General features: G+C 39.9%; 1 protein-coding gene across 7 annotated transcripts in view; it reads left to right on the forward strand.

Moving 5' to 3' along the window:
- KIF16B (kinesin family member 16B) overlaps positions 1-25500 on the forward strand; it is a 212348-nt gene that overhangs the window by 115648 nt on the left and 71200 nt on the right. For 2 of the 7 annotated variants that reach the window (XM_029072597.2, XM_039913158.1), the window contains 7 exons: positions 5981-6013; positions 6373-6426; positions 8204-9547; positions 15845-16003; positions 16544-16640; positions 17986-18039; positions 21932-24310. In XM_029072597.2, coding sequence (XP_028928430.1) covers positions 5981-6013; positions 6373-6426; positions 8204-9547; positions 15845-16003; positions 16544-16640; positions 17986-18039; positions 21932-24076 — 3886 coding nt within the window. In that variant the 3' untranslated portion in view covers positions 24077-24310. Of the gene's footprint in view, positions 1-5980; positions 6014-6372; positions 6427-8203; positions 9548-15844; positions 16004-16543; positions 16641-17985; positions 18040-21931; positions 24311-25500 lie in introns of those variants that run through there. The other 5 variants (XM_029072600.2, XM_029072602.2, XM_029072599.2 and 2 more) reach the window with 4 other exon arrangements.

The raw sequence follows: 25500 nt of genomic DNA on the forward strand, positions 1-25500 counted from the left end.
CTAGGGATCAATGCTAAGAACATTTTTCTTTAATGTCAGTGGTGTGTGCAGTGAACTCTTCAAGTTTGCAGATGACACTAAACTCTTCGGAGGTGATAAAAAGCATGTAGATGGTGTTAAGCTGTAGTAAAACCATTAGATAAACTTCATTTTGCCATGTACTTAGAGAAAAAATAATCCAGATTATAGCCGTAGCCATCTGCCATTAAAATTTTTTCTTAATGCTTTGGAGAATAGGTCTATTGAATTTTAGAGCCAGTGTGACAGTAGCTTGACTTCAAGATAATACTTTAAAGTTTACTTTGGCTTAGGCACCTCTCTTTCTCTCATCAATCACTGAAATATTTTGACTGAGTAGAATAGAAGCCTCCCAATTTAGCACTGAATAATGTGGATCTATTTACCATAAACAATGACAGATTTCTGATAGGTTGGAACAAGATACGTCTGAGATGAAAAGTAGCACTGCAAATTAAGTATATACAGGTGTACAGATCAAAAATAATTCTGTATTATTGAAACATTTTCATTGCTGTTTGAACGTGCAACAATATTTGCTGTGCTTTTTAATTTATTATATTATTTGGTTGAGTGTTTTGGTTCTTGGTACTGTATTTTGGGACTTTACACATGAGAAGCAGCATGGCCTATGGCACATAGTAAGTGCTTAAAAATAATTTTTTTAAAAAAAAGCTCCCCAAGGGATGCTCTCTTGAACTCTTTTTAGCTTAACACTCTATTTTCAGGAAACCAATTAAGACTGCTAACCCATTCTTAGCAACACAGAATGAGTTATTGATTATGATTCAGATGAAATCTGACTCGTGCGACTGTTTAATTTAAATTATTGGCATGCCCAGTATGAGTCAATCAGTGCTGTTGATTGAACGTTCACGGTGTGTGAAGCACTGTACTAAGTCCTTGGGAGAGTACAGCACAACAAAGTTGGTAGACATGATACCTGCCCACTGGGAGCTTAAAATCTAGAATCCTGGCCAGCATTAGAAATGGGAGAGAGAAAAAACAATGGGTGTAACTTGGTCAGATTTAAAAAAATTTTTTTTAAAAAAAGCACACACACCCCAGGATTCCCATGTGCAGTCGTAGGTGATGCATTTTAAGGACATGCTAAAACTGGATAAGGTATGCAGAAGCGTGGAAAGCACGAAAGAGGGGAATGGAGAATCCCCTATTGAGAATAAAATGTAAGCAGGAAGACACCTGAATCTATAAAGATGCAAGCCGAGATGGGAGATGGTTTCAGTGGTGGACAAGGGCAAGCCTAAATTGTTCATCAAATTTCACAATTCCAAATTATGGAGACACCTGCTGAACCAATCTATCAGTGGTACTTACTGAGCACTTACCATGTGAAGTTCAGTGTATTAAGCACTTTGGAGAGCATTCATTCATTCAGTGTCATATTTATTGAGTACTTACTGTGTGCAGAGCACTGTACTAAGCGCTTGGAAAAGTACAATTCGGCAACAGATAGAGATAATCCCTACCCAACAACTGGCTCACAGTCTAGAAGAGGGGTGACAGCCAACAAAGCAAAACAAGTAGACAGGCATCAATAGCATCAAAATAAATAAAGTCATAGATATATGCACATCATTAAAATAAATAGAATAATAAATATGTTCAAATATACACAAGTGCTGTGGGCCGGAGAGGGGGATAGAGCAGAGGGAGGGAGTAGGGGCGATGGGGAGGGGAGGATGAACAGAGAAAAAGGGGGAAGGCAATACAACAGAGTAGATAGACAACTCCCCTACCCTCAGTGAGCTTACAGTGTAGTCAAGCTGGAGTTTGAAGGTGGCAGGCGTAAGAGAAATGCAACATTTCTTTGCACAGTACATATTAAGCATTTGGACCTCATCACCACAGGAAGATGTGTAAATGGAAAATACCAGTGGTTTTAAAAGGGATTTGACAAATGTAAGGGCAGGCAGTCCATAATGGGCTACAACAGGGGATGTTAGGGGTGTTAGATAGCACATCCATAAACATTAGGATCACTTCAAGGAGGGCAACCATCCAAGCTTCCTGTTGCTAGGATAGGATATGGGGTTAGACAATTAATCTGAACCAGAAATAGGATGGCTTTTATGTTTTTTTTATATTCTCGCAACTAATCCTGAACATACATTTAGGAAAAATGCTACTCATAAAAATGTATTGTTTATATTTCAGGCTATTTCATTAGACTTGATACAGTATAAGCCCTTTAAAAAGAGAATTGTAGATGCTTGCTCATTTTTTTTTCCATTTACTTATTGATCGTCTTTTACGAATTCTGATTTGCTTGGGGAAGTAGGTCTATTTAACTGTGACAGAGAAACAAGTCCATGTCTAATGAAGACATAAAGGCAGAATATTTCACACTTCCTTGTCCATTTAAGATAAACATAACTTGGTCTGTTGTCCCCAGTGGGTACATGTCAGACATTTCCTAGGAGGGATCTGGACAAGGCCAGCTGAGCCACACTGATTTATTCAGCGCAACAGCACCAGGGCCCCTGCTCTTAGGAGACCCAGGTTGGAACTCTGGAGTTCACATGCAGATGGTTCTACTTCTAGATCACCAAATCTGCTTATTGGTGGACATGCCAAAGTGCTTTGAAAGCTGGTTTTCCCCTCCTCTGACGTGGATTTGTGGTCTCTGCCTTTAGGCCTAGGTGTTGAATATTTCCGTACCCTGTATTATAATCATCACAAAAACTGCCCGGGTGTGGGTGATACACTTTATTTTTAAGAACTGGAACCAGCACCAATTTATTTTATGAGACAACTGAGACTCCTTGAAACATCTCTGCATTATTCTGGGAGCAAATTAAAAGATGCACCAAAAAAGCTAAGAAATTGAGTTTCCTCTTATTGGGATCATTGCTCCACAAGGAAAAGTTGTATTGTTTTCAACTCTCACCATCTGGAGGAATGCTTGCAGGAACCTTAAGACTTAGACAATTTCCCCCTTGGCCCTGGTAATATAGCAGCACTTAGACTAATTCCCCAAAAACATTTCAGTGAGAAAAAGTGTTTAGAGATGAGAAGCCCCATGTCATTTCCTTGAAGATAAAATTTGACAGGGAACTCTGCATGTTATGAAATTGACCACTGCCAATTGTCTCTTTCATGCAGTTCTTCCCTCTGTCAGAAATTTTGTTTTAAAACACTAGATGGTAGAGAGTGGAGACCAATTTTATTTAGCCTCTCAGTGTGGCATCTTATACAATTCCAGGCACATAGGCTGCCAAGTGACAATACTAGTGCAGTTTTATTGTTAAATAACATTTACCATTCAGGACTACAAAGTGAACACAATTTCACTGAAAATTACTTTTATGTTCAATGCATGATGTAAGTTTTTGTGGAAAGACAGCAAGGTCATAAAGAAGGAACTGTGTAGTCGACAATGAGGATTTTTGTTTATGGTAAATTACTGTGTTATCAATAAGTTTGAGCACCCACAAAGTGCTTAGCAAAGTAGGCACTAGGTCAGTGACTCCTGAAACAATTAGGCTGGAGATTAATTATGCAGACATACTCCTGGCTTCCAGCAGTGCAATGCATTAAGTCTGGAGATGCTCTCATGCACTAATTGCTGACGTAGCTTGGAATCCCTAAATTCTGCCCGTCATTAGATCTGATCTCTGCTGGAAGATGGGCCCTCTCCCCACCTCTTCCTCTGCCAGTTCCTTTCCATTCCCTCTCTACCCTGTTCAGAAAAGTTTTTCTTCCCTCCAAATTCCTAACTTGGCTTCTTCCTCACCAGTGATGCATTCCTCAGGTCTCAAGCTGGGGAGACAGAGGTTCCTGGGGTCAGAAAAGTCCCTTGGAATAACAAAGCGTGTTGAGACTAGGAAGAGGGGTCAGGGTGGGAGTGGGAAGGGAGCTGCAGTGTAATTACTCTGTCATGTCAGGGCTGGTTTGGAAACAGGAAACTAACAAAGTACAATTAAGTCTGTGGAAAAAAAGATTCCACAATACATTGGTTCACGACACATTCACATTTTCGAGGAGGAATATATGTGTATCCCAGAGTAACCCTACCCCTACTTTTTTATGTTTTTGCAGCATCCTTCCGGCAGTGTAATCAATTACTAAACCAAATATCTTTTCAATGAGTGTTAGTCATATTTAGTTTAGTTAAGCATAGAAATGTATGTGATCCCTTTCTCTTCATTGCTATGCATTTATCAAATTTAGAATCATTGTTCATAAAGAAAGTATGTAGAAATCCTTGAAAATTGCCTTGGCTGTTATATTTTTTATCTTTGTGAGCCACACAGCGTTGAAGATTCTAGCTGCCTTTCATTCAAACACCCTCACGCTTCTTTTTTAGCTGTTTATTGTCGTTCCCTTTTCTTATCCGAGTGGAGGGCAGACACCACCTTATGTTGTCAGTTTTAAAGGGAGGACCAACCTTTGGGATAGATGGTGCTACGTATCCAAATGAAGGTAAATTTTGAATATAACATTTCATCGGTATGCCTTTTCCTCTGCTCACACCTTACCTGTCATGCTGTGTGCAGTTGGAAAAGAGGAAATGTCTCTACAAAATATAAATATGAGAATACCTGTTTCCCAATCAATCCATCGGAAGTATTTAGTAAGCACCCACTTTGTATGGACTTTGTATGTACTAAGCACTTGGGAAAGTACCATAGGATTAATAGACATGATCCCTGTCCTTGTGAATCTTGCAACCTAGCGAGAGAGAAAGATGCTAAAATAAAAATGAGAATAATAAAAATAATAGTATTATGTATTATGTGCCAAGAACTCTGCTAGGTGCAAGGTAATCAGATCAGACACTACTGCGCTCCCACATGTGGCTTTTAAAGGGAGGGAAAACAGTACTGAGTCCCCATTTTATAGATTAGGAGACTGTAGCCCAGAGAAGTTGAGTGACTTGCCCAGGATCACTCAGCCAGCAAGTGGCAGAGCCAGAGTTAGAACCCAGGCCCTCTGACTCCCTGGCATGTGTTCCTTCCATAAATAAATACTAATGAATTGTAGCTAGAAGGAAATAACAGAAAATAAAGTTATATATGTACATAATGCTGTGGGAGGTTGTCCTTCAGTGTTTGGCATGTGGACATGCAGAAAAAGCAGTTGGGATATATAAGATGGGAAGATTAAAAATCAGTTGAGGAAAATGTTCTGGAAGAGATGTGATTTTAGAAGGATTTTGAAGATGGGGAGAACAGAGGTCTGCTGGATGTGAAGTGGGAGGAAGGTTCTAGCCAGGACAGAGGGCATGACAGCAAGAGGCTGGCAGGGAGGTTGAGTGCCCTTTGTGTGCAATAAAAGATTTGCAGTTCCATGTGCCCATTACATTTCTTGGCCTTCTCCCCTCTTTTCTTCCTCCTTTTTTTCCTCCTCTTCCCCATATTGCTAGACTCAATTCCCTCTGCAATAGTCCCTCCCCTCTTTGGGGCTTGCAAAAATTCTGCATAAAAATGGAGCAAATAGGCAAGTAAATGTGATAATTCAACTAAAACCTGAAATGCCCAGCTTCATTCTTTTCCTTATAAGTTTAAAAAGTTTGTGTAATGTGGGCTTTTAGCATGAAGTGAAAATCCCAGCCTTATTTTAGAAAACACTTGAGAATTTTATCATAAAACACTTTAAAGATTATTGTATGTGTTGATGGGATTAGCATATGTAAATGTTACTAGTACTCATCAATGATGAAAGGAGAAGAATGAAGTGGATAAATGTTTTTTATTATCCTGAAGTTAGACTGTTACCATCATAGGAAATGTGCAAGTCTAGCAGGTCTAACCTTTTCTAGTGTTCTAGTGTTTAAGCCATACACATGTCTTCAGTAGTGTATGTTTTAAAAAAAAATTCATTTTGTACATGATTGCTGGCCTTAAGTATTTTACTGATCTTTTCTCTTGATGATTATTTTCCCTTGTTAATTCCTTTCTTAATTGATCACTTCCTTTCTCTTTACCTCCCTCGGCAGTCTTTTCCCTGTAAAAGGACCAATCTGTCTAAGGTAGAGAAACTCAATTTCTATATATTGATGGTCATGTCTGCATGTTTTCTTGCAGAAACAGTTCTTATGATTTTTTGGTTGTGTGCCTAATGCTAGTTTTGAATGTAGTTTTTCCAAGAAATTCATTTATTTTTCAGCTTGAATACAAGTACTCCAGAGTGCAACACCTAATTTGCAAACATAGTTGAGAACTTTTCAGTAATTACAGAGCAGATAAAACATTTTAAATCTTGCTAATCCATGATAATTGAAAATAGCACTTTGAAACTGACACACACTTGTACAAATAATGAACTATATTTATCTATATATAGCTTTCCTTCCCTTTAAAATGATTCATTTTCATTTGATTTTATTAGACTTGAATTTGAGAGGCAGCAACGTGAGGAGCTGGAAAAATTAGAAAGTAAAAGGTAAGTCGGTGAGAAATAATCATCCACTTGTGTGGTGTGCCGGTAAGTATGAGTTAAGTGATTTTCCTCCAGTATCCAGGGTTTTAGCAAGTGTTTCTCTCCTCTGTGCTAGGTGTTTATCTCTTCATTGTGTTCAAATAGATCATTTTCCATGGGTGGCATGATATTTTGTAATAAGAATTGTGTTATTTGTTTAGCCCTTTCTGCGTGCCAAGCACTGTGGTAGGTGCTGAAGTAGATATAAATAGATTGGACACAGTCCTGGTCCTGCATGCAGCTCACAATCTAAGGATGAGGGAGAAAAGGTTTCTTTTCCCTATTTTTTACAAATGAGGAAACCAAGGCCCAGAGAATCAATCTTATTTATTGAACGCTTACCGTACTATCCTGTCCTAAACGCTTGGAAGAGTACAACAGAATTAGCAGAGACATTCACTGCCCGTAACATGCTTACAATCTAAAAAGGGAGACAGAATAAAAAAGTTAAGTGGCATGTTCAAAGTCACAGCAGGTAGTTGGCTGAGCTGGAATTAGAGCCCAGGCCTCATGATTTCCAAGCCCATGCTCTTTCCACTGAAATATGCTTTTTTTTTCTGGATTATCATTGGAATGAGGGCCAGTACAAATAGGTTCCAGCCTACTATCCAGTCCTATTCACTCTCCTGTCCACTCAGCCATTTAACAAGCTTCGAACAAAGAGTATAATGGATTGAGGTTCACCCCTTCCCCTTTCCACCAGCCTTTCATAGCCCAACCTCAGGTAGATGTGCTAATGAGCAACGAAATAGCCTGGAGATGGGTAGTAGGATTGAGTGGGATTGAATGGTGTGGATAATAACAAATTGAATAAGTAATTTTGGATCATTTAAAATTAAATATTATTTTAGGCATCAACTGAAATCTGAGAGGACAGATTTGTTGAGTACCTAAGGGCACCGGAAACTGAGTCCATTTATATTTTCTTGCAGGCAGAAAAGGTTAATCTGAAAGTGTCTTTCAGACTTTTTTTTAGAGTGGAGATTAATTTTTCCAGAACAAAAGAAAATCTGACACACCTCAAAGTTTGAAACTTTCTTCAAAGCATTCCTCCTGTCTTTTCAGTGGGCTCATCACAGCAAGCTAAGCAACCAGTCATATTTATTGTTTACTGTGTGCAGAGCACTCTGCTGAGCACTAGGGTTGTACAGTATAACAGAGTTGGTGACACGTTTCCTTTCCATAATGGGATTAAAGGGTAGAGGGGCAGAAGCCAAGGAATGCTTAGTGATTATCTATGTATCTTCATTTTTTCAAAGCATATAATTTTGGAAATAGAACAATGAATTTATAATTCTGTTTTTCTGGGCTTTGGTAGTGTACCAAAATTAGGATGGTTCAGGGCACTGTCAGATGGATGTCTTCTTGATTATGATTTTTTGCTAGTTTTAGCTGTTAGTCAACAAAATTATTGTAGTTTAATTAGTATCTAATTCTTCCTTTGAGATAGAACACTTTTATGCAATTTTGATTTATGGCTTCAGACCAACAGAAGGTTATTTCAGAAAAAGTAACACCCAGCTAACACCTGAGGATCTCTACATTTTTTCAAATTAAGTAGCTAAATGCTGGCTGAAAGAAAGTAATAATAGTGAAAAGTAATTCATGGTAGCAATTTTTTAAAACATAGAAAGTGTATCCATTTTTCAAATACCTCTTGATTTTAAGGAAATGTCTAGTAGGAAAAGGAAGAATAATATTTGAAAATATTGGTGAATAATGTTCTCTTCTTCCTTTTAAGGAAACAAATTGAAGAAATGGAAGAAAAACAAAAATCAGACAAGGCAGAACTAGAGCGGATGCAACAAGAAGTAGAGTCACAGCGCAAGGAAACGGAAATCGTGCAGCGACAAATCCGAAAACAGGAAGAGAGCCTGAAACGGCGCAGTGTTCACATTGAAAGTCGACTGAAAGATCTGCTGGCGGAAAAGGAAAAATTCGAAGAGGAGCGGCTGAGGGAACAGCAGGAGATAGAACTTCAGAGAAAGAAACAAGAGGAAGAGAGCGTGCTTAGAGTAAAAGATGAACTCCATCGACTCCAAGAACTTAACAACAATGAGAAAGCTGAAAAGATCCATATCCTCAGAGAACTTGAGCGACTTAAGAGGGAAAAAGACGAACAGTTTGCCAAGCTTGAGTTGGAAAAAAAACGACTAGAAGAACAAGAAAAGGAGCAAAGAATGCATGTTGCCCATCTTGAAGATCAGCTCCGAGAGAAAAAGGACATGACACAACTCCTCAAGCGAGGAGATGTCCAGCAGGTGGAGGAGGAGAAAAGGGACCTTGAAGATATCAGAGAATCCCTTTTGAAAGTTAAAGAAGCCCGGGCTGAGAATGATGAAGTTGGCGAAGAATTAGAAAAAGCCCAACTTTATTTCTTGGAGTTCAAGCAAAAGCAGCTAGCACAGTTAAATACTTTGGAGAAGGATCTAGTTCAGCAGAGAGATCACCTGGAAAAAGAAGTTGCAGGGGAACGGGAGACGCTAGGACGGTTAAAATATGGAGGCGAAGAAGACTTAAACTTGCACCAGGGAAATGATGAAAAGAGCTCTGCTGCCGCACTGGTGGCTCAAGATCTTGAGAGAATAAAGCTAGCAGAATACCGACTACAACATAAAGAACGGCAGCTTCAGTACCTCACGCACAATCACTTGCCAACTTTATTGGAAGAAAAGCAAAGAGCTGTTGAAGTCCTTGACAGAGGCCCTCTTGGCTTAGATAATACACTGTATCAAGTAGAAAAAGAAATGGAAGAAAAAGAGGAACAGCTCGCACAGTACAGAGCCAATGCTAACCAGCTACAGAAACTGCAAGCTACTTTTGAATTCACAGCAAACGTTGCTCGTCAGGAAGAGAAAGTTAGGAGGAAGGAGAAAGAAATTCTTGAATCGAGAGAAAAGCAGCAGAGAGAGGCGTTAGAACAAGCTGTAGCCAAACTGGAAAAGAGACATTCTGCATTACAACGCCGGTCCACCTTAGACCTGGAAATTGAAGAACAGAAACAAAAACTTGCAACTCTTAGCAGCAATAGCGAACAGGCTGGATTGCAAGCTAGTCTAGAAGCTGAGCAAAAAGACCGACTGAGGTAATTTTTTTGTACCCTGAGCTTACTCTCTTTTGCTTGGAACCTAGAGGATACCCTTAAATCTTCCCAGAGAAGTTGCTCATTATATGGCTGGACTATACAGTTGAGCCAGTTATTTAATGATGAAAACATTATATTCATTCCTTTGAGGAATTTTTATTCTCCATTCCCATGTGAGATGGCAAGAGGTCTAGAAAATTACTGGTCAATTTATAGCTATAGTCCCTTGACAGCATTCAGATTAACTTTGTCCTCTGTGTTTGGTGCTAGGAAACTAACATTATTTTCACTGACTGTGAGATTACTTTCCTTTTATTCTGTCCCAAAATGCTGTAGCTAGGGTAACATCTGTCTGTGCCTTCTTTTAAGTAAAGTTATATATATCGAAACAGAAAGATTGAGTTTTAAAAGAGTGTTAACCTGAACTACTGTCTGCATTTCCCTGTCTGAGAGTGGTAGAATGTGTTAGGACTTAATCAGGTGGTGAGAAGGCTGTTGAGAGAGCCACCTAGGACCAAAATGTTCCAGGTTCCTGCCAAGTCCTTGCTAGTAACAGTATCATGGTGACCAGGAGTTTGAGAGAGCAGAGAGTACTCTGTTTTACTGATGGCCTTGCTGACAGGATTTTTTTTTAATAATATCTGTTAAGCATTTACTACGTGCCAGGCACTGTACTAAGCACTGGAGCAGATACAAGATAATCAGGTTGGAGGCAGTCCCTGTCCCACATAGGTCTTAATCCCCATTTTACATGTGGTAACTGAGGCACAGAGAAATTAAGTGACTTGCCCAAAGTTACACGGCGTACAAGTGGCGGAGCTGGGATTAGAACCCAGGCCCTATGGCTACCAGGCCCGTGCTCTCTCCACTGGGGATGCTGCTTCTCCTGGCTCAACTTTTTATAGGCTCATAACAAGACCAGTTGCATGTCCCAAAGTTATATAAATGCAGTAAAGCAGTACAGTGCACAATTTTTCACATCATTGCCCAGATTATAAAATTGTGACTGATCTTCAGGGCACTTTTTCAGATGTCCAGGTATAATTATCAATCAATCGGTGAATGGCATTGACTGAGCAATTGCTGTGTGGAAATGTACAATACAATAGAGTTGGTAAATATCCCTGCCCACAAGGAGTTTAAAGACTAGATGGGGAGAAAGACATTTAAATGTCTGAGAAGCAGCGTGGCTTAGTGAAAAGAGCACAGGCTTGGGAGTCAGAGGTTGTGGGTTCTAATCCCGGCTCCGCCACTTGTCAGCTGTGTAACTTTGGGCAAGTCACTTAACTTCTCTGTGCCTCAGTTACCTCATCTGTAAAATGGGGATTTAAATTGTGAGCCCCACGTGGGTCGACCTGATTACATTGTATCTCCCCCAGTGCTTAGAACAGTGCTTGGCACATAGTAAGCACTTAACAAATACCATTATTATTATCCTTATTATGAATAAATAAATTTCAGATAGGGGAGACAAGCAGGTAGACAGTTACAGGTCTTTCACCAAGTTCCTAATAGTAGTAATAGCATTAAGGTTTTACTATGTGCAGAGCACTGTACTGAGTTCTGGGAAAGAATTCACATTGGGAATTATATATTGTCCCTGACCTATAGGTGAATTCACAATCTAATTTGATTATGGCACCCGAGAGTTCAGGAACACATATAGTGGTTTCCTTCCATTGGAGCGGCTACTATATAATGCCTTTTACAATCTTGCCAATTAAATGTGTCAGAAATTTCTTCTGATCAGGTTTACTACTCATATAATAACATTTTTATAATTACTACTTCATTAAATGCCATTCAAGACTTTCACTGACCTTTTCTCATTAATGTGTAATTTTAATGTTGAACCTATGTGGTAAATAAATAATACGATTTTAGATGAATATGTAACTCTAAATAGCAAAAGGTTACATATTCAACCTTTTCACAACTTTCATTTATTTCTGTCAGTCCTGCCATGAAACCTCATTCAAATAATAAATAAAGCCATAATAGTGGTTTCAAATTTCCACAGTGCAGGTTTGTAATAATACAGATAGGCTTGAATGAAGACGTTGAAAGGTGAAGACGGCTTGAATACATGTGATGTTCTTATAGTATAAAATGATTATCTCTGAAACTAGATGAAGTTATTGGCTCTCCCCAAATGTTAACTTCAAAAAGGGAAAATCAGAGGAAAATAGAACCTGTTCAGTCAGTGGTGTTTGAGTTCTTACTGTGTGCAGAGCACTATACCAAATTTTGGGGGAGAGTACAATGTAAGAGAGTTGGTGTGTGTTGAACCTACAGTCTAAGACATTAAAATAAATTACAGATATGTATATAACTGTTGTGAGAACTGTGAGGTGAAGAAAAGGTACAAATCCAAGTGCAGAGGTGACTCAGAATAGAGAGAGAGTTGGGGAAAAGAAGGCTTAAGTGGGGAAACCCTCTTTGAGGTGATGAGACCTTAGTAAAGCTTTGAAAGTCAGGAGAATAGTGGTCTGGCATATAAAAAAGGGGAGGGAGTTCCAGACCAGAGGGAGGGCATGGGAAAGATAGGTGAGGTCGAGGCACACTGAATAAGTTGGCAAGAGAGGACTGTGCGGGCTAGGCTGTAGGAGGGGGCAAGCCGATTGAATGCTTTTAAGCCAATGGTAAGGAGTTTTTGTTTGATGCCGAGGTAGATGGACAACCACTCGAAGTTCTTTAGGAGTGGGGAAACTTGGACTGAACTTTTTCTGGAACAGTGATCCAGGCAACAGAACTGGAGTATGAACTGGAGTAGGGAGAGGCAGGGAGGTCAGTGAGGTGGCTGATAGAGTAGCAGAGTTGGGTGGAATAAATGCATGGATCAGTACAGTAGTTTAGATGGAGAGGAAAGTGCAGACTTCAGTGATGTTGTATACGTAGAACTGAGAGAATTCGGTGACAGATTAAATATGAGGCTTGAATGAGAGAGATGAGTCGAGGATAATGCCAAGCTTTCAGAGTTGTGTAATAGGATTGTAGTGTTGCTTACAATGATGGAAAAGATGGTGGGAGGACAGGGTTTAGGTGAGAGGATCAGGAGTTCTGTTTGGGACATGTTTAGTTTGAGGTGTCTCTCATGATAGGAAATGCTTTTATGTGGAGTATTTCTTTGCATCCTGTTTACTTTAATTCATGATCATCCTTTCAGATGGAAGCAGGAAAAATAGTTCCAGAATTTTTGCTTATAGAGAAATGAATGGGTGATTTAAGCAACCAATCAAAAATGTGCTTATTTTGTGGAACAACTTAGTTTCTGATTGTAGTTATCAGGAATTGTGACAGTGCTCTCCATTTTCTGTGTCAAATATCAGGCGCTTACTATATCAGGCTTTTGTTAAATTTGTGTTTATACTTAGAAGCATTTTGATCAATAACAGATGTTATGTTCCAGTGTCCGAGGAAACCATTAGCCAGTGGCATTATGACATTCTGTCTGCCCTCAGGTAGGCAGGAGAGATTTTTGATTTATGGATTTTGATGAGGTAGGATCTGGAGACCTCAAAGCTGATTCTGTGAGAATTCTGTGAAAGGCCTATTCAGAGGAACTTTGGATAAAGTGGAGCTGCAGCTGGTAGACTCCCCTAAACCAAAGCCGCTGTTTCCTAATAGGGTAAATGGGAAGTGAGTGACTCCTGATTAATTTTGCCATTTCCTCATATTCTCTCTGTCTAAAAGTGAGAAACCCACATTTTGGGTGGGCAAGGAAGTAGCTGCCAACCGATGACCCAGGCTCACTCTTGGCCAAATGGAAAATGGAATTAGGTTGGGCACTGTGCCTCCTGAAGGACAACCGTAATCTGTCCATCTGGCTATGAACCTACCTTTCATTCCATTTAATGGCAGGCCTTAAGAGTCAGTCCATCAAGTCCCAACCCTGGGTAATGACATTTTTGAGTTAACAAAAGAACTGACTGAACGCTTACGGTAAATGCCTAGCTGAGAAATCCAAGTCACTAAAGGGAAATTAAAATGGCTCTCTTGGCTCTTCCCATTTTTGAAAATATCCCATACACAGCTCAAGAAAAACACACACACACACACACACACACACACACACACACACACACACGTATATTTTTTAGTGCCATTTTTTAGTGCCTGTGCCCTCATACTTCGGATGGATTTCCATCTTTTGTTATTGTTTTATGTGTATATATATATAATGTTTATATATGGAATGATCTGAACTTTCTCAGATGATATGGAAGATTGCCCCCCTCCTCACTCTTGACCTCACTCTCACTATCCCCAAAGTGAAGCCTAGAATGTGTTCAGATCTAATGTCACCTCAAAGAGAAAATTGCCATTTTCTTTGCAGCATGCATTCAGTGCATTGGAAAAAAGCAATTAAATGGTAAGTCACCCACTGATAATCGACTAAAAAGTGCTGTAAGGGCCCTGGGTCAGATAACAACCAGGTTGTCTCTCTAGGTTTCTGTTCGTTTTGCAGTAGCAAGATTATTGCCTCATGATGATGAATAGTGGGATGCCAGCAGGGGACACCATCAGAGTATTCTGAGTCTATTCTAATGCAAAATCTGTTCTTGGAAATAAAGACCCTCATTTTCAGTGCAGATTACTAGGAGGAAATGAAAGTAAAATTGTAACAAAAAATTCACTAAGCCATATAGTAATTAAATTAGTTCCCGTATAATGATTCTTAAAGAAAACAAATAAGTATGTTGAAAAAGCACAAAAATTGTTACTATTTATAGGGTTTAAAGGGCAATTATGTCCATAGAATGTCCTTTTATATTTATTTTAAAACTCATTTGGTTATTGTCTTTAAAGGCAAAGGGGAGAGCAGCAGTAGAAATATCTTTTATGACAACAGAGGGATATCAGTTTTGTTACAGGGCTCAGAGAAAGACATTGACCCCCTCATGCCTCCTGATGCTTGGTGAGGCGGGAGAGAGTGAGTATCTAACCAGAGATATAGTGATAGTAATGGCTAATCTCCCCTTGAATGGCTTAAGCAATTTCAATTGCTTTTTGCTTCCAGAAAGGAGGTGAAAAGTCCCATGAGACCAAAATAGATGAAAAATAAAGGTGTATTTGCATCTTTTATAAGGGCAGTCTAAAATTGGCTCAAATGCTAATCTGTGGGCATGCTTACTCATGGACTTTTCAGGACAGTTACCCATGGTCCTGCATTCTGTGGGGCCCTGCCTCTCCCTGTAAGTGGGATTCCAAGTTGCTGCTATATGAGTTGAATAGGGAGGAGTGGAAATGATAATTTGGTCCACCATCCACATATCTCTGGCACTCACCTGGAAGTAGCGTAGGATGCAGAGAAGCAGTCAGTGCCTTACACACGTGTTTAATAAATGCCATTGATTGATGGAGAGGGGGCAGATTATTCCATTGGGATGGAGATGGGAGTGGAATTTCTAGTCTTTAAATATCTTCATTTCCTTCCATTCCTGCAAGGTGGAGGTCATCTGTTGTGATCTCACCCACCTGCCTCTTGAAAGCACATTTGTTATTTATTATGCACTTATTCTGTGGCAAGCGCTGGAGTAGATACAAGATAGTCAGGTGGGACACAATATCTGTTCCACAGTGGAACTCACAGTCTAAGAAGGAGGGAGTAGGATTTAATCCCCACTTTATAGATGAGGAAACTGATGCATAAAGAAGTTAAATGACTTGCCCAAGGTCACTCAGCACACGAGGATCTAGACTGTAAGCTCGTCCTCTAAGCTGTAAGCTTGTCGTGGGCAGGTGACATGTTTGCCAACTCTGATATACTGTACTCTCCGAGTGCTTAAAAAGTAAGTACTCAATAATTATGATAAATTGAATGAAGTGGTGGAGCTGGGATTAGAACCTAGGCCTGTGACTCCCAGACCTGTGCTTTTTTCCGTTAGGCTGCACTGCTTCTTGTTTGCTGTTATGCATTTGACTCTTTAGCTACCAAGGTTCCTCGTTAAAAGTCTTAGGCAAAAAACTACAACAACCTCTTCTTTTAGTGACTTTAGCCAGGGGAAACCATCTTATGCTGGCACCAAGTACTTAAGGGAGTACTAGTTAGCTGCTGATTGTAAGCTCCTTGAAAATAGCGTCTCTCTTTCCTTTACTGTTACTTCCATACTTCTAGTATATCCTAGTATATCACAATAAACGTAAACTTTTGGGCAGGGAACATGACATTCTTTTGTACTCTCCCAGTCACTTAGTACAGTGCTCTGCACATTATAAGTGCTCGATAAATATCATCGATTGATGGTGATAATGCATCCTGGCATATTTAGTTTAATTTGGTAAACCTGTTTGTAGGCTAGAGCAGGAAATTCACCTGCTGAAGCAGAAGATACATGAAGGGGATGCCGTGCAGAAGGGATATCGCGGAACCCTGGAGGAGAGGCAATCTGACACCGGCTCACCTACAAGCCCTGCAAAATCGCAGTCTTCTTCGGCACCGCTGGTTGATGACAGGTACAGCTTATTTAACGATGATAATAATAATAATGTTGGTATTTGTTAAGCACTTACTACGTGCAGAGCACTGTTCTAAGTGCTGGGGTAGATACAGGGTAATCAGGTTGTCCCATGTGGGGCTCACTGTCTTCATCCCCATTTTGCAGATGAGGTAACTGAGGCACAGAGAAGTTAAGTGACTTGCTCACAGTCAGCTGACAAGTGGCAGAGCTGGGATTCGAACCCATGACCTCTGACTCCCAAGCCCGGGCTCTTTCCACTGAGCCACGTTGCTTCTCTACACCTTGTGTACTTTCTTATTTGAACAGTGCCCTAAAGATCAGTGACACACATGTCCTATATGCCACATTTATGGTATGTACCTTAAATTGCTTTTCCAAACCTATATCAATTTCCATAGTTTAGACTCCAACTTTTCCCATTATAAAACATTAGCCCATGATAGATCCTTCCTTGACTTTGGGGGATAGATATCAAAGAAATAAACCTCAAGATATGTGCCCAGTTAAAATATCCATTTGTTTCATCGCTTTAAAGGATTAATGCATATATTGAAGAAGAAGTGCAAAGGCGTCTCAACAGCATGATTAGCGATTTCAGTGTCGATTTGTCATATTCTACAGAAGAGCTAAAGGTGAGCAAAGTGAGAAGGGAAACGTTCATATCCAAATGAATATTTTTGAGTTAAAAATCTTTTATCTTCATCAAGTTATTGACATTCAATGACTTACTCCTGAGTATAATTTCAATGCAGATATTTTAGAGAATCATCATAGACAAGTCATTCAAGAACTTGTTCATTCATTTATTCAGTCGTATTTAAGGAGTGCTTACTGTGTACAAAGCACTGTACTAAGCACTTGGAAAGTACAATTCAGCAATAAAAGAGAGACAATCCCTGCTCACAGTGGGCTTAAAGTCTAGAACGGGGGAGATACACATCAAAACAAGTGAAGGCATAAATAGTATCAATATAAGTAAATGGAATTATAGATATGTACATATATACACAAGTGCTATGGGTGGGGAATGGGGGTAGAGCAAAGGGAGCAAGTCGGGGCAATCACTTACATCAGTATCACATGTTTGGCATCAAATTAACAAGAAGTCCTGCAGTTAAATCACTCCACTGGAATTGGAGCTATGCTCACCTCAGCACAGGCTCATTGGGTGAGGTATGCAAGGAGGCTGGATGACAGTAAAATCCCAAAGAGCTGCAGAAGGGGGCTCAGTACATCAAAAACCACATCAGCTGCTGCAAACAGCAGATTCAGTACTCCGGAGAAGGACCGTTTTGGGTCTGCCTTATATGAATGGGATTGTTGATCAGACATCACTCCAACACTCCAGAAATTACCTCACTCTTAGTAGCATCATCTTTGACGAATAAGGTTAGTTAGTTATGGGAATATATAAATTAAAGAACTTAATGCCCTTTGAAACAATTGGAGTAAACAGGTTTTTACCAATTTTCAGGATGTATTGCAGTGAATTTTTGCTTCCTCTTGGAGATTTATAAACAAGACATTAAGTTAAAATTTTCATTACCCTCCCTCCCACACACACTCATACACCACCCACCACCCACACCTTAACCTCTTTCTACAAAATAATCGGCTCTGAAAATTGCCATGAGGAAATTTGATCACTTTCAGTTGATTGATTTTTACCGATGCTAAGATTCCACCAATAAAGAATATCACATTTTGTCAAATAGGTTTAAAAATGTCCAACGGCTGCATTTTCGAAGGTACTCATGTGCTTTTAGACTGAGTGGCTTAATCTTGTAATATGCAAGTCCTTTAGAAAAAAGACTGTTACCTTCTGAGTAAAAGTTCCTTAAGAGGTTGCTATTACTTGTAGACGCACATGCTCCTTTAGATCTTTGTTCTTATAAGTATTTCTAATCAAATCAAGTTTTTATTCTCTAAAAAAAGTGTCAGTCAATACAGTGGGTATTTTCCCTCTTTTCTTTTCAGGATAATGAGAAATGTCACAATGGTGCTACTATTCAGCGAAAGCTAAAGTATGAGGTAGGTGATGCTTTTGGAGATTGATAGGGTCACCTTAAATTATGGCATGTTCTGTGATTAAATTTTGTTGATGTTGGGTTGCAGAATTCTAATTTTGAATTCACCCTGAGATTAATTTGAATAGGAAAGACAAGCTACCTATAAATTTAAAAAATGAACCAAATTGATTTCTGCCAGTTGGGTATAATATCAAATAATATCAAATATTATCTATTTGAATGGCATGCAAATGTGGTGGAGGTGTTTTTTCTGATTTTCACTTGTGCCAGTATCTCCTTTTTCAGTCTATTTTAGAGATAATTATATAGTCAGTATCAAGAATCAAATGGTAAAAGGTAAAATAACTTCTAAACATTTGAAAAATACCTTACATTTCCTGGAAGGAAAACTTTCAGAATCTTGGCAGTAGTATAAAGTAAATAATCTTAGCTGATATTTCCTTATAATAGATTTTTTGTAAACCCTAAGTATTGTCAACCAATAATGTGTTCTGTCCCCATATTGGTAAGATTGCTGAAAACCTTGTTCATTTTCTCAATACATAAAAGTCTTTTCTTCCCCTACAAAGGTCTTAACTAAATATAACAATGGGAAAATAAGTTATCAACCTTGCATATAGCTGTCAGAAATTACTATATAAAAAATTCTACCTAGCCTTCAAAATTAACATCTCATAGCCCATTTTCCAATACCACCTTTCTTTCTATCTTCATCTACTTCGCTTCCACCCTGACTAATGTGAGGCTAAAAGAACACCAGAGTCTATCTTTTCCAGCAAATATACAGACAGGTTTGAGTTTTAGAATATGAAGCTATGGCATCTCATTAAATGCTGTAGCTGATTGAGCTAGAGTCTCTATCCCCAGATCACTTGTTGCATTTTGACCTCCCACTCCTTTGATAGATAATCTTTCAGCATTCAGGGATTCTCTGCCAGCAAGTCCATCAGGACAAGGACAGTTATGATGGGTAACCAGTGGTCAAACCCCCATGGATGGTTAGAAATATGCTTAACAAACCCTGTTTTTTCATAGAAACCATGATGCAGCATATCCTGGGGAATTCCCTCATTCCCCTAGCGTTTGTGACATGAGCAGGCTTTGGTCCATTCTAACAGTAATCATGTTTTTCATTATTGAATTTAAAAATCTCAGTAATCATGGCATTTAAGCTCAATGGCCTCAGCCCTGTACTAAACATTGGGGATAAATACAATGTTATCAGAGCAGACATAGTCCCTAACCCAGTTGTGGCTCCCAGGGTACTGAGGGAAGGAGAACAGATATCTTATCCCCATTTTACCATTGAGGAAACTGAGGCACAGAGATGTTAAGTGACAATCTTAAAGTCATACATTAGGTAAGTGTCGGAGCTGGGAATAGAACTCTGGTTTCCCAGCCATGCTCATTCCACTAGGGCGTGCTACTTCTCTAAGGGCTTATTATATAGTATAGTGTATTTAATACAGTGTATATTATAATATAATATAATGATGTAATAATAATGTATTAAGCACTTACTATGTGCCAAGCACTGTTTTAAGTGCTGGGATAGATACAAGGTAATCAAGTTGGACACAGTCCCTGCCCCACATGATGCTCACTTTCTTAATCCCCATTTTATAGGTGAGGTAACTGGCACAGAGAGGTGACTTACCCAAGGTCACACAGCAGATGAGTAGTGGAGCCAGGATTAGAACCCATGAGCTCTTACTCCCCAGCCCGTGCTCTTGTTACTAGGCCATACTACTTTCCATATATTTTATACATATTTGCAAATATACATGCATAGTAAATACTTAATCTATGTAGTTACTATAAAACAAGTTCTAAGATGTAGTCAGATTAGACACAGTGCCTGTTCCATCCAGGTTTCAAATTCTGAGGTCGAGGGAGTAGATATGATAATACTATACCTTACAATAGTCATAATATATTATTGTAGGGTATAATTAGTTTAATAATTACTACTGTAGTAAGCCTTTCCTATGTGTCAAGCAATCTACTAAGCACTGGGGTAGATTCAAGGTAATCCCTATTTTACAGATGAAGAAATCATTGCACAGAGATATTAATAATGGTAATGCTGGTATTTGTTAAGCGCTTACTATGTGCAGAGCAGGGTAATCAAGTTGTCCCACGTGAGGCTACAGTTAATCCCCATTATACAGATGAGGGAATTTAGGCCCAGAGAAGTCGTGACTTGCCCACAGCTGACAAGTGGTGGAGCTGGGTTTCGAACCCATGACCTCTGACTCCCAAGTTCAGGCTCTTTCCACTGAGCCATGCTGCTTCCCATGGACTTGCCCCAATTCAGATAGCAGGTCACTGGCCTTGCTGGGATTAGTACCTAAGTATTCTGACTGTCAGTCCCATGGTCATTTCATTAAGCTACACTTTCTTGCCAGTGTCCCAAAGGACAGTTTTATAGAGCATCACTCTTCTTCCAGATGGCGTTCTGTTATTATGGTGGAAGCCGGAGCCCTCCCCTACAACGTAATCATTCACTCTTTCTTTTGCCCTTTTTTCTAAGAGAAGCAGCGTGGCTCAGTGGAAAGGGCCTGGGCTTGGGAATCAGAGGTCATGGGTTCAAAACCCAACTCAGCCACTTCTCAGCTGGGTAACTTGGGCAAGTCACAACTTCTCTTGGCCTCAGTTACCCCATTTATAAAATGGGGATGAAGACTGTGAGCCCCACGTGGGACAACCTGATCAGCTTATATCCTCCCCAGCGCTTAGAACAGTGCTTTGCACATAGTAAGCGCTTAACAAATGCCATCATTATTATTATTCTTTTATTCCTCTCTTTTTTCCCCTCTTCTCCTTGACCCAACCCACCCACACCTCTCCCTAATCCCTTGATCAACCCAGGAAAAGGAGGGATTTTTTCCCTTCTCTCTTTGGCTGATAGAGTCTGTTCCATTCTCTTAACTAACAGAAAAAGAGCCAGGAGGCTGCATGACAGTGGTAAGCGATAAGGTCAGGGAGTCAGGAAACTTGGGTTCTAGTTCCAATCTAGTCCCAGTCATGTGAGCTATTGGCCTCAGTTTCCTCATTTATAAAATGCGACTAAGATTATAGCTCTTGTGGAAAAGGGACTGTGCCTGATCTGATAACCTTGTACATATCACAGTGCTTAGAACTTAGTGTATAATAAACGACATTAAAAATGCAGGAAAATAATTCCTCACTCAGTCCAATGAGGGTTTAATGCCCGATAGTAGAATTAGAATGATCAGGTATCCACCTCACAAAATCTTTGCTGGATAGGATGAGGGAAAGGCGAATTTCTTTTTCCTCTTTGTGCACCCCAAACACTGCCTCATATAAAGACCACCTCAAAGTTCACCTACAAATTCCCACCTACCAACTTGTTATATTGTACTCTCCCAAGTGTTTAATGCAGTACACACTACTCTGCACACAGTAAGTGCTCAATAAATATCATTGACTGATTAACCCTGCCCTCCCCTCCCAGCCACCACCACGCACCCCAAATTCTTAAAAGATAAGACGTAGGAAAGAGAAAGGAAAATATATTAAACTTCCTTTAGGCTAACAGCCCACTTGAGTTATTTTAGGCTCTAGCCATGTGGGCCGGTATGTAGTTTCATGTCTGAAATGGAACATTTTTTATAATTAAGTAACATTCCTTCCAGAGAACACAAGTAATAGACTGAGGAATGGATACTGTGTGGAAAATAATGGGCAAAATGTAAAACCTATTCCTGAATCCGCTATCGATCAATGTAAATATATCTGAGCTCATGATTATGATTTTCTGAATAAATTCTCAAATTTAAACCAATTAAAAAATTTTAAGAGTGACTATCTAAAAAAGGGCAAAGGGAAAAAATGGTACTTCCATTTCCCCTTCTTGGCACTTTGAACAGAAAATTCTACACTGGCTCTCACACCATCAAATCCCACCTAGTAGTGGTGATATGGAGACCCCCAGAGTCATTGAGGAAGGAAAGACTGGAGTCAATGAAGATCCGGGGAACCATGTTACAGAGTTGTGGAGGTTGAAAGTAACTCCTTGCACGTCAAAAAAGAATACCATACTGGAAAGGAACCATTTCTCAGAACAAGAAGACTCCATAGACCATGTTGATTCTAAAATGAGGGACCTTGAGCATGTGAATGTTTTTAACAAGGACGATGTTACTTATGATAACTCTCCTTATGCCCTTATCCAAAATCACATTGAGAAAAACGTGGACCTTTTTCAGGAGAAGAGGGCACATGCCATCGATTCCAATTGTGTGGCTGCGACTGGTGCGGATAACAACAGTGCAAGGATGGAAACAAATTGGACTTTTCGGGAACAAATCTCCGTATCAAAGTCTTTAACCGGCAATAGTGAGCAGATCAGACACAGTAATGTGGTCTCCCTTGTTCTCTGTGAAACGGTTTCTAACAAAAAGTGTGCAAGCAGTGCAATCCCCCAGCATTCCCCAGTCCCCCTGTCTGTTTCTGAGCAGCCTTCTGAAAAGGAGTTAGCTATTAAAAAAGGAAATTCATCGGCTTCCTATCTCAAGAGTCATCTAAACTATGGCTTAGGTTATCTTTTCAGCAAGATCTCTGACTTCTATAAAGATACCAGCAGCCAGCTGCTGCAGAACAGCGCAAAGGTGATAAGCCAAGCGAAGGGTGTGGGCCTCTTATGTGATCCAAGTGAGATGGCCTCACAAGTAGCAACAGTGATAAAAAAAATTCCGCTTTTCAAAGCCTTGCAGCGGGAGAGACCCTTTACATCCTCTCAGAAGCTGTCGGAGTCATGCTATAAAGGTGAAGTTGGCATTAATGATTTCCATCATGTAGGAAATCGGCTGGCTGGAGAGGACACTCTACATTATATGGCTCCAGAAATCTCATTAACTGTAGCTTTACAGAGCCCCTTTCAAAGTTGTGTTTCCCAAAGCAGACCCGAAGGGGCTGAGGATGACTTTGTGTTTAGGCAGACACTTGTACAGTTCCCATTAGGACTTCTGAGGCTTCAGCAATATACTTTGAAAGACTTACTGAGCTATGTGATGGGTAGCCTACCCAAACTCTGTGAGAGAAAGGATGAGTTAAAGGCTGTGTACTGGCTAGCCGTGGCTAATTGCAAGCAGCCTAATCCACGGCCAGCTTGTTTGCTTCTGTTTAGTTCAGTTTTATATGCCCTTGTTCTATCAGATGACCCTCCAGACTCATTGGAAATATTCCATATCCTTCCACTCACAATGCTAAAAGAGGTTCAGATCAGTTTTGGTGGACAAAGCGTCCGAGTTCTGGGCTCCACAGATGATCTTTTACTCACCCTGTTTAGTTACAACAAACACCTCACCCAGAGGCTTTGCTACGACATACTGAGTCTTTTCATATCTACCCCGGATGATAACACTTGCGTAAATCACCCCCTGCTCAAGCAAGATTTGGTTCAGCTCTCACTCGATTGGAGAGCAGAAGTCACCGATTTCGTGTTTTCAAATGGAGTACGGTTGTCATGTAAATTCAGAAGTACATTGGTTGATATGGTTTACTTGCTCCATGGAAACATGGAAGGCGATGTACCCTCTCTGGCAGAAGTTCATTTGCTGTTGTATACCTCAGTCGTGGTAGAGGATGGCTACAAACAAGCCACTTGCCAATCTCTAGTTCTGCTGAATACTCATATCGGACTTGTGAGTGAAGATTGTGTGTTCCATCCTGTTATGAGTTCCTTAAGCGTCTCTCCTAAAGGATCTCAATTTGACATAACTAATTTGCGTACATTAAGTGAGTTCAGGTGTCTTATGGTTTCTGACCCCAAAAACCCATTAACACTGGAACTTGTGTTTTCTAAAAAGCAGAAATTTGTGTCAGACTCAGGACACCATTCGTTTAGACACAAAAATGAAGTGCAGAATACCCAGTTGACTGTTTTTAATCCGTCCCTTACAGACGATCAAGATTTCCAATCAGATGTTTGGAAACTAACCCTCAGTTCCCAAGATGAAGCTCTTTGGTTAATTACTTATTTAAAAAAATTGCAAAGATGCACTATGGACTGAATGAAATTAACAAGACAGAATAATGAAAGGAATCATGACAAAGCCAACTTAAAACTGGAACTAGGCTATAGAAATTCAGACATGTTCTAAATATTAAAGAAAATGAGCTTCTAAGAAATCAGTAAAAAAAATACTGTCCAAGATCAGTAAGTTAGGCTTGGAGGATGTAGATATTGTTTGCAACTTGGCGTAAGATTCCTTGATTTGCTAAATAATTAAAAAAAATTCAGTTGTGTTTGGCTTCGTGTGGATTTGCAATGTAGTCTGACACATCTGTTTATATACTGTTCCTACGGGTTAATTTCTGGTTCCAGAGAATCTGTTCTGACTGTTAATGACCTTCATAAGAAGCAGCGTGGCTTAGTGGAAAGAGCACAGGCTTGGGAGTCAGAGGTTGTGGGTTCTAATTCCGACTCTGCCACTTGTCAGCTGTGTGACTTTGGGCAAGTCATTTAAACTTCTCTGGGCCTCAGTTAGCTCATCTGTAAAATGGGGATTTAGATTGTGAGCCCCATGTGGGACAACCTGATAACCTTGTATTTTCCCCAGCGCTTAGAACCCTGCTTGGCACATAGTAAGCGCTTAACAGATACCATCATAGTGTAGCAGCCTGGCATAGTGGAAAGAACATGGGCTTAAGAGCTAGAGGTCATGGGTTCTAATCCCGGCTCCGCCACTTGTCTGCTGTGTGACCTTGGGCAAGTCACTTAACTTCTCTGTGCTTCAGTTCCCTCATCTTTAAAATGGGGATTAAGACTGTGAGCCCCACATGGAATAATCTGATTACCTTGTACCTACCCCAGCGTTTAGAACAGTACTTGGCACATAGTAAGTACTTAAGTACCACTATTATTATTCATTGACCTCTAACAATGAAGGGATAACTTGAGGCAGCATTATGGTAGAACACATTACTGATTCACAATATATCCTATAAGGACTTAAGCATTCAGTATCAAGCAGTCGTATTTCTTGTGAGTAGAGCACTGTGCCAAGCGCTTGGGAGAGTACAGTACAACACAGTTGGTAGACACTCCTGCCTACAGTGAGCTTGCAGTCTAGAGCTTTCATTATAATACTACTCTATACTAATAAATTGAATGGAACGTGAAGTACGTACCCTGTAGAAGCAGAAGTCAGTTCATTCCTCGGCTTTCATTTCTCAGGTTCCTATTTTTTCTGAGTATTGTGACCTCTCAGGGGTTAGTTTGGACTAATGAAGCTTCTTAGAGTAGCCACAGAAATTATCTGCTGTTCCTCTTTCCTTCCTCCTCAGGTTTTCTGGCTCTGGCTTCTCCCCTATGCCAGTCAATCACACAGAAGTGTTTATGGAATGCCTACAGTGCGACAAGCACTGTACTAAGCACTTGTGAGAGTGTAATAGACTAAGTAGATATAATTCCTGATCACATGGAACCACTGCA

This window comes from Ornithorhynchus anatinus, chromosome 9 (genome assembly GCF_004115215.2).
Source record: "Ornithorhynchus anatinus isolate Pmale09 chromosome 9, mOrnAna1.pri.v4, whole genome shotgun sequence".
In the NCBI taxonomy this organism is placed as follows: domain Eukaryota; kingdom Metazoa; phylum Chordata; class Mammalia; order Monotremata; family Ornithorhynchidae; genus Ornithorhynchus; species Ornithorhynchus anatinus.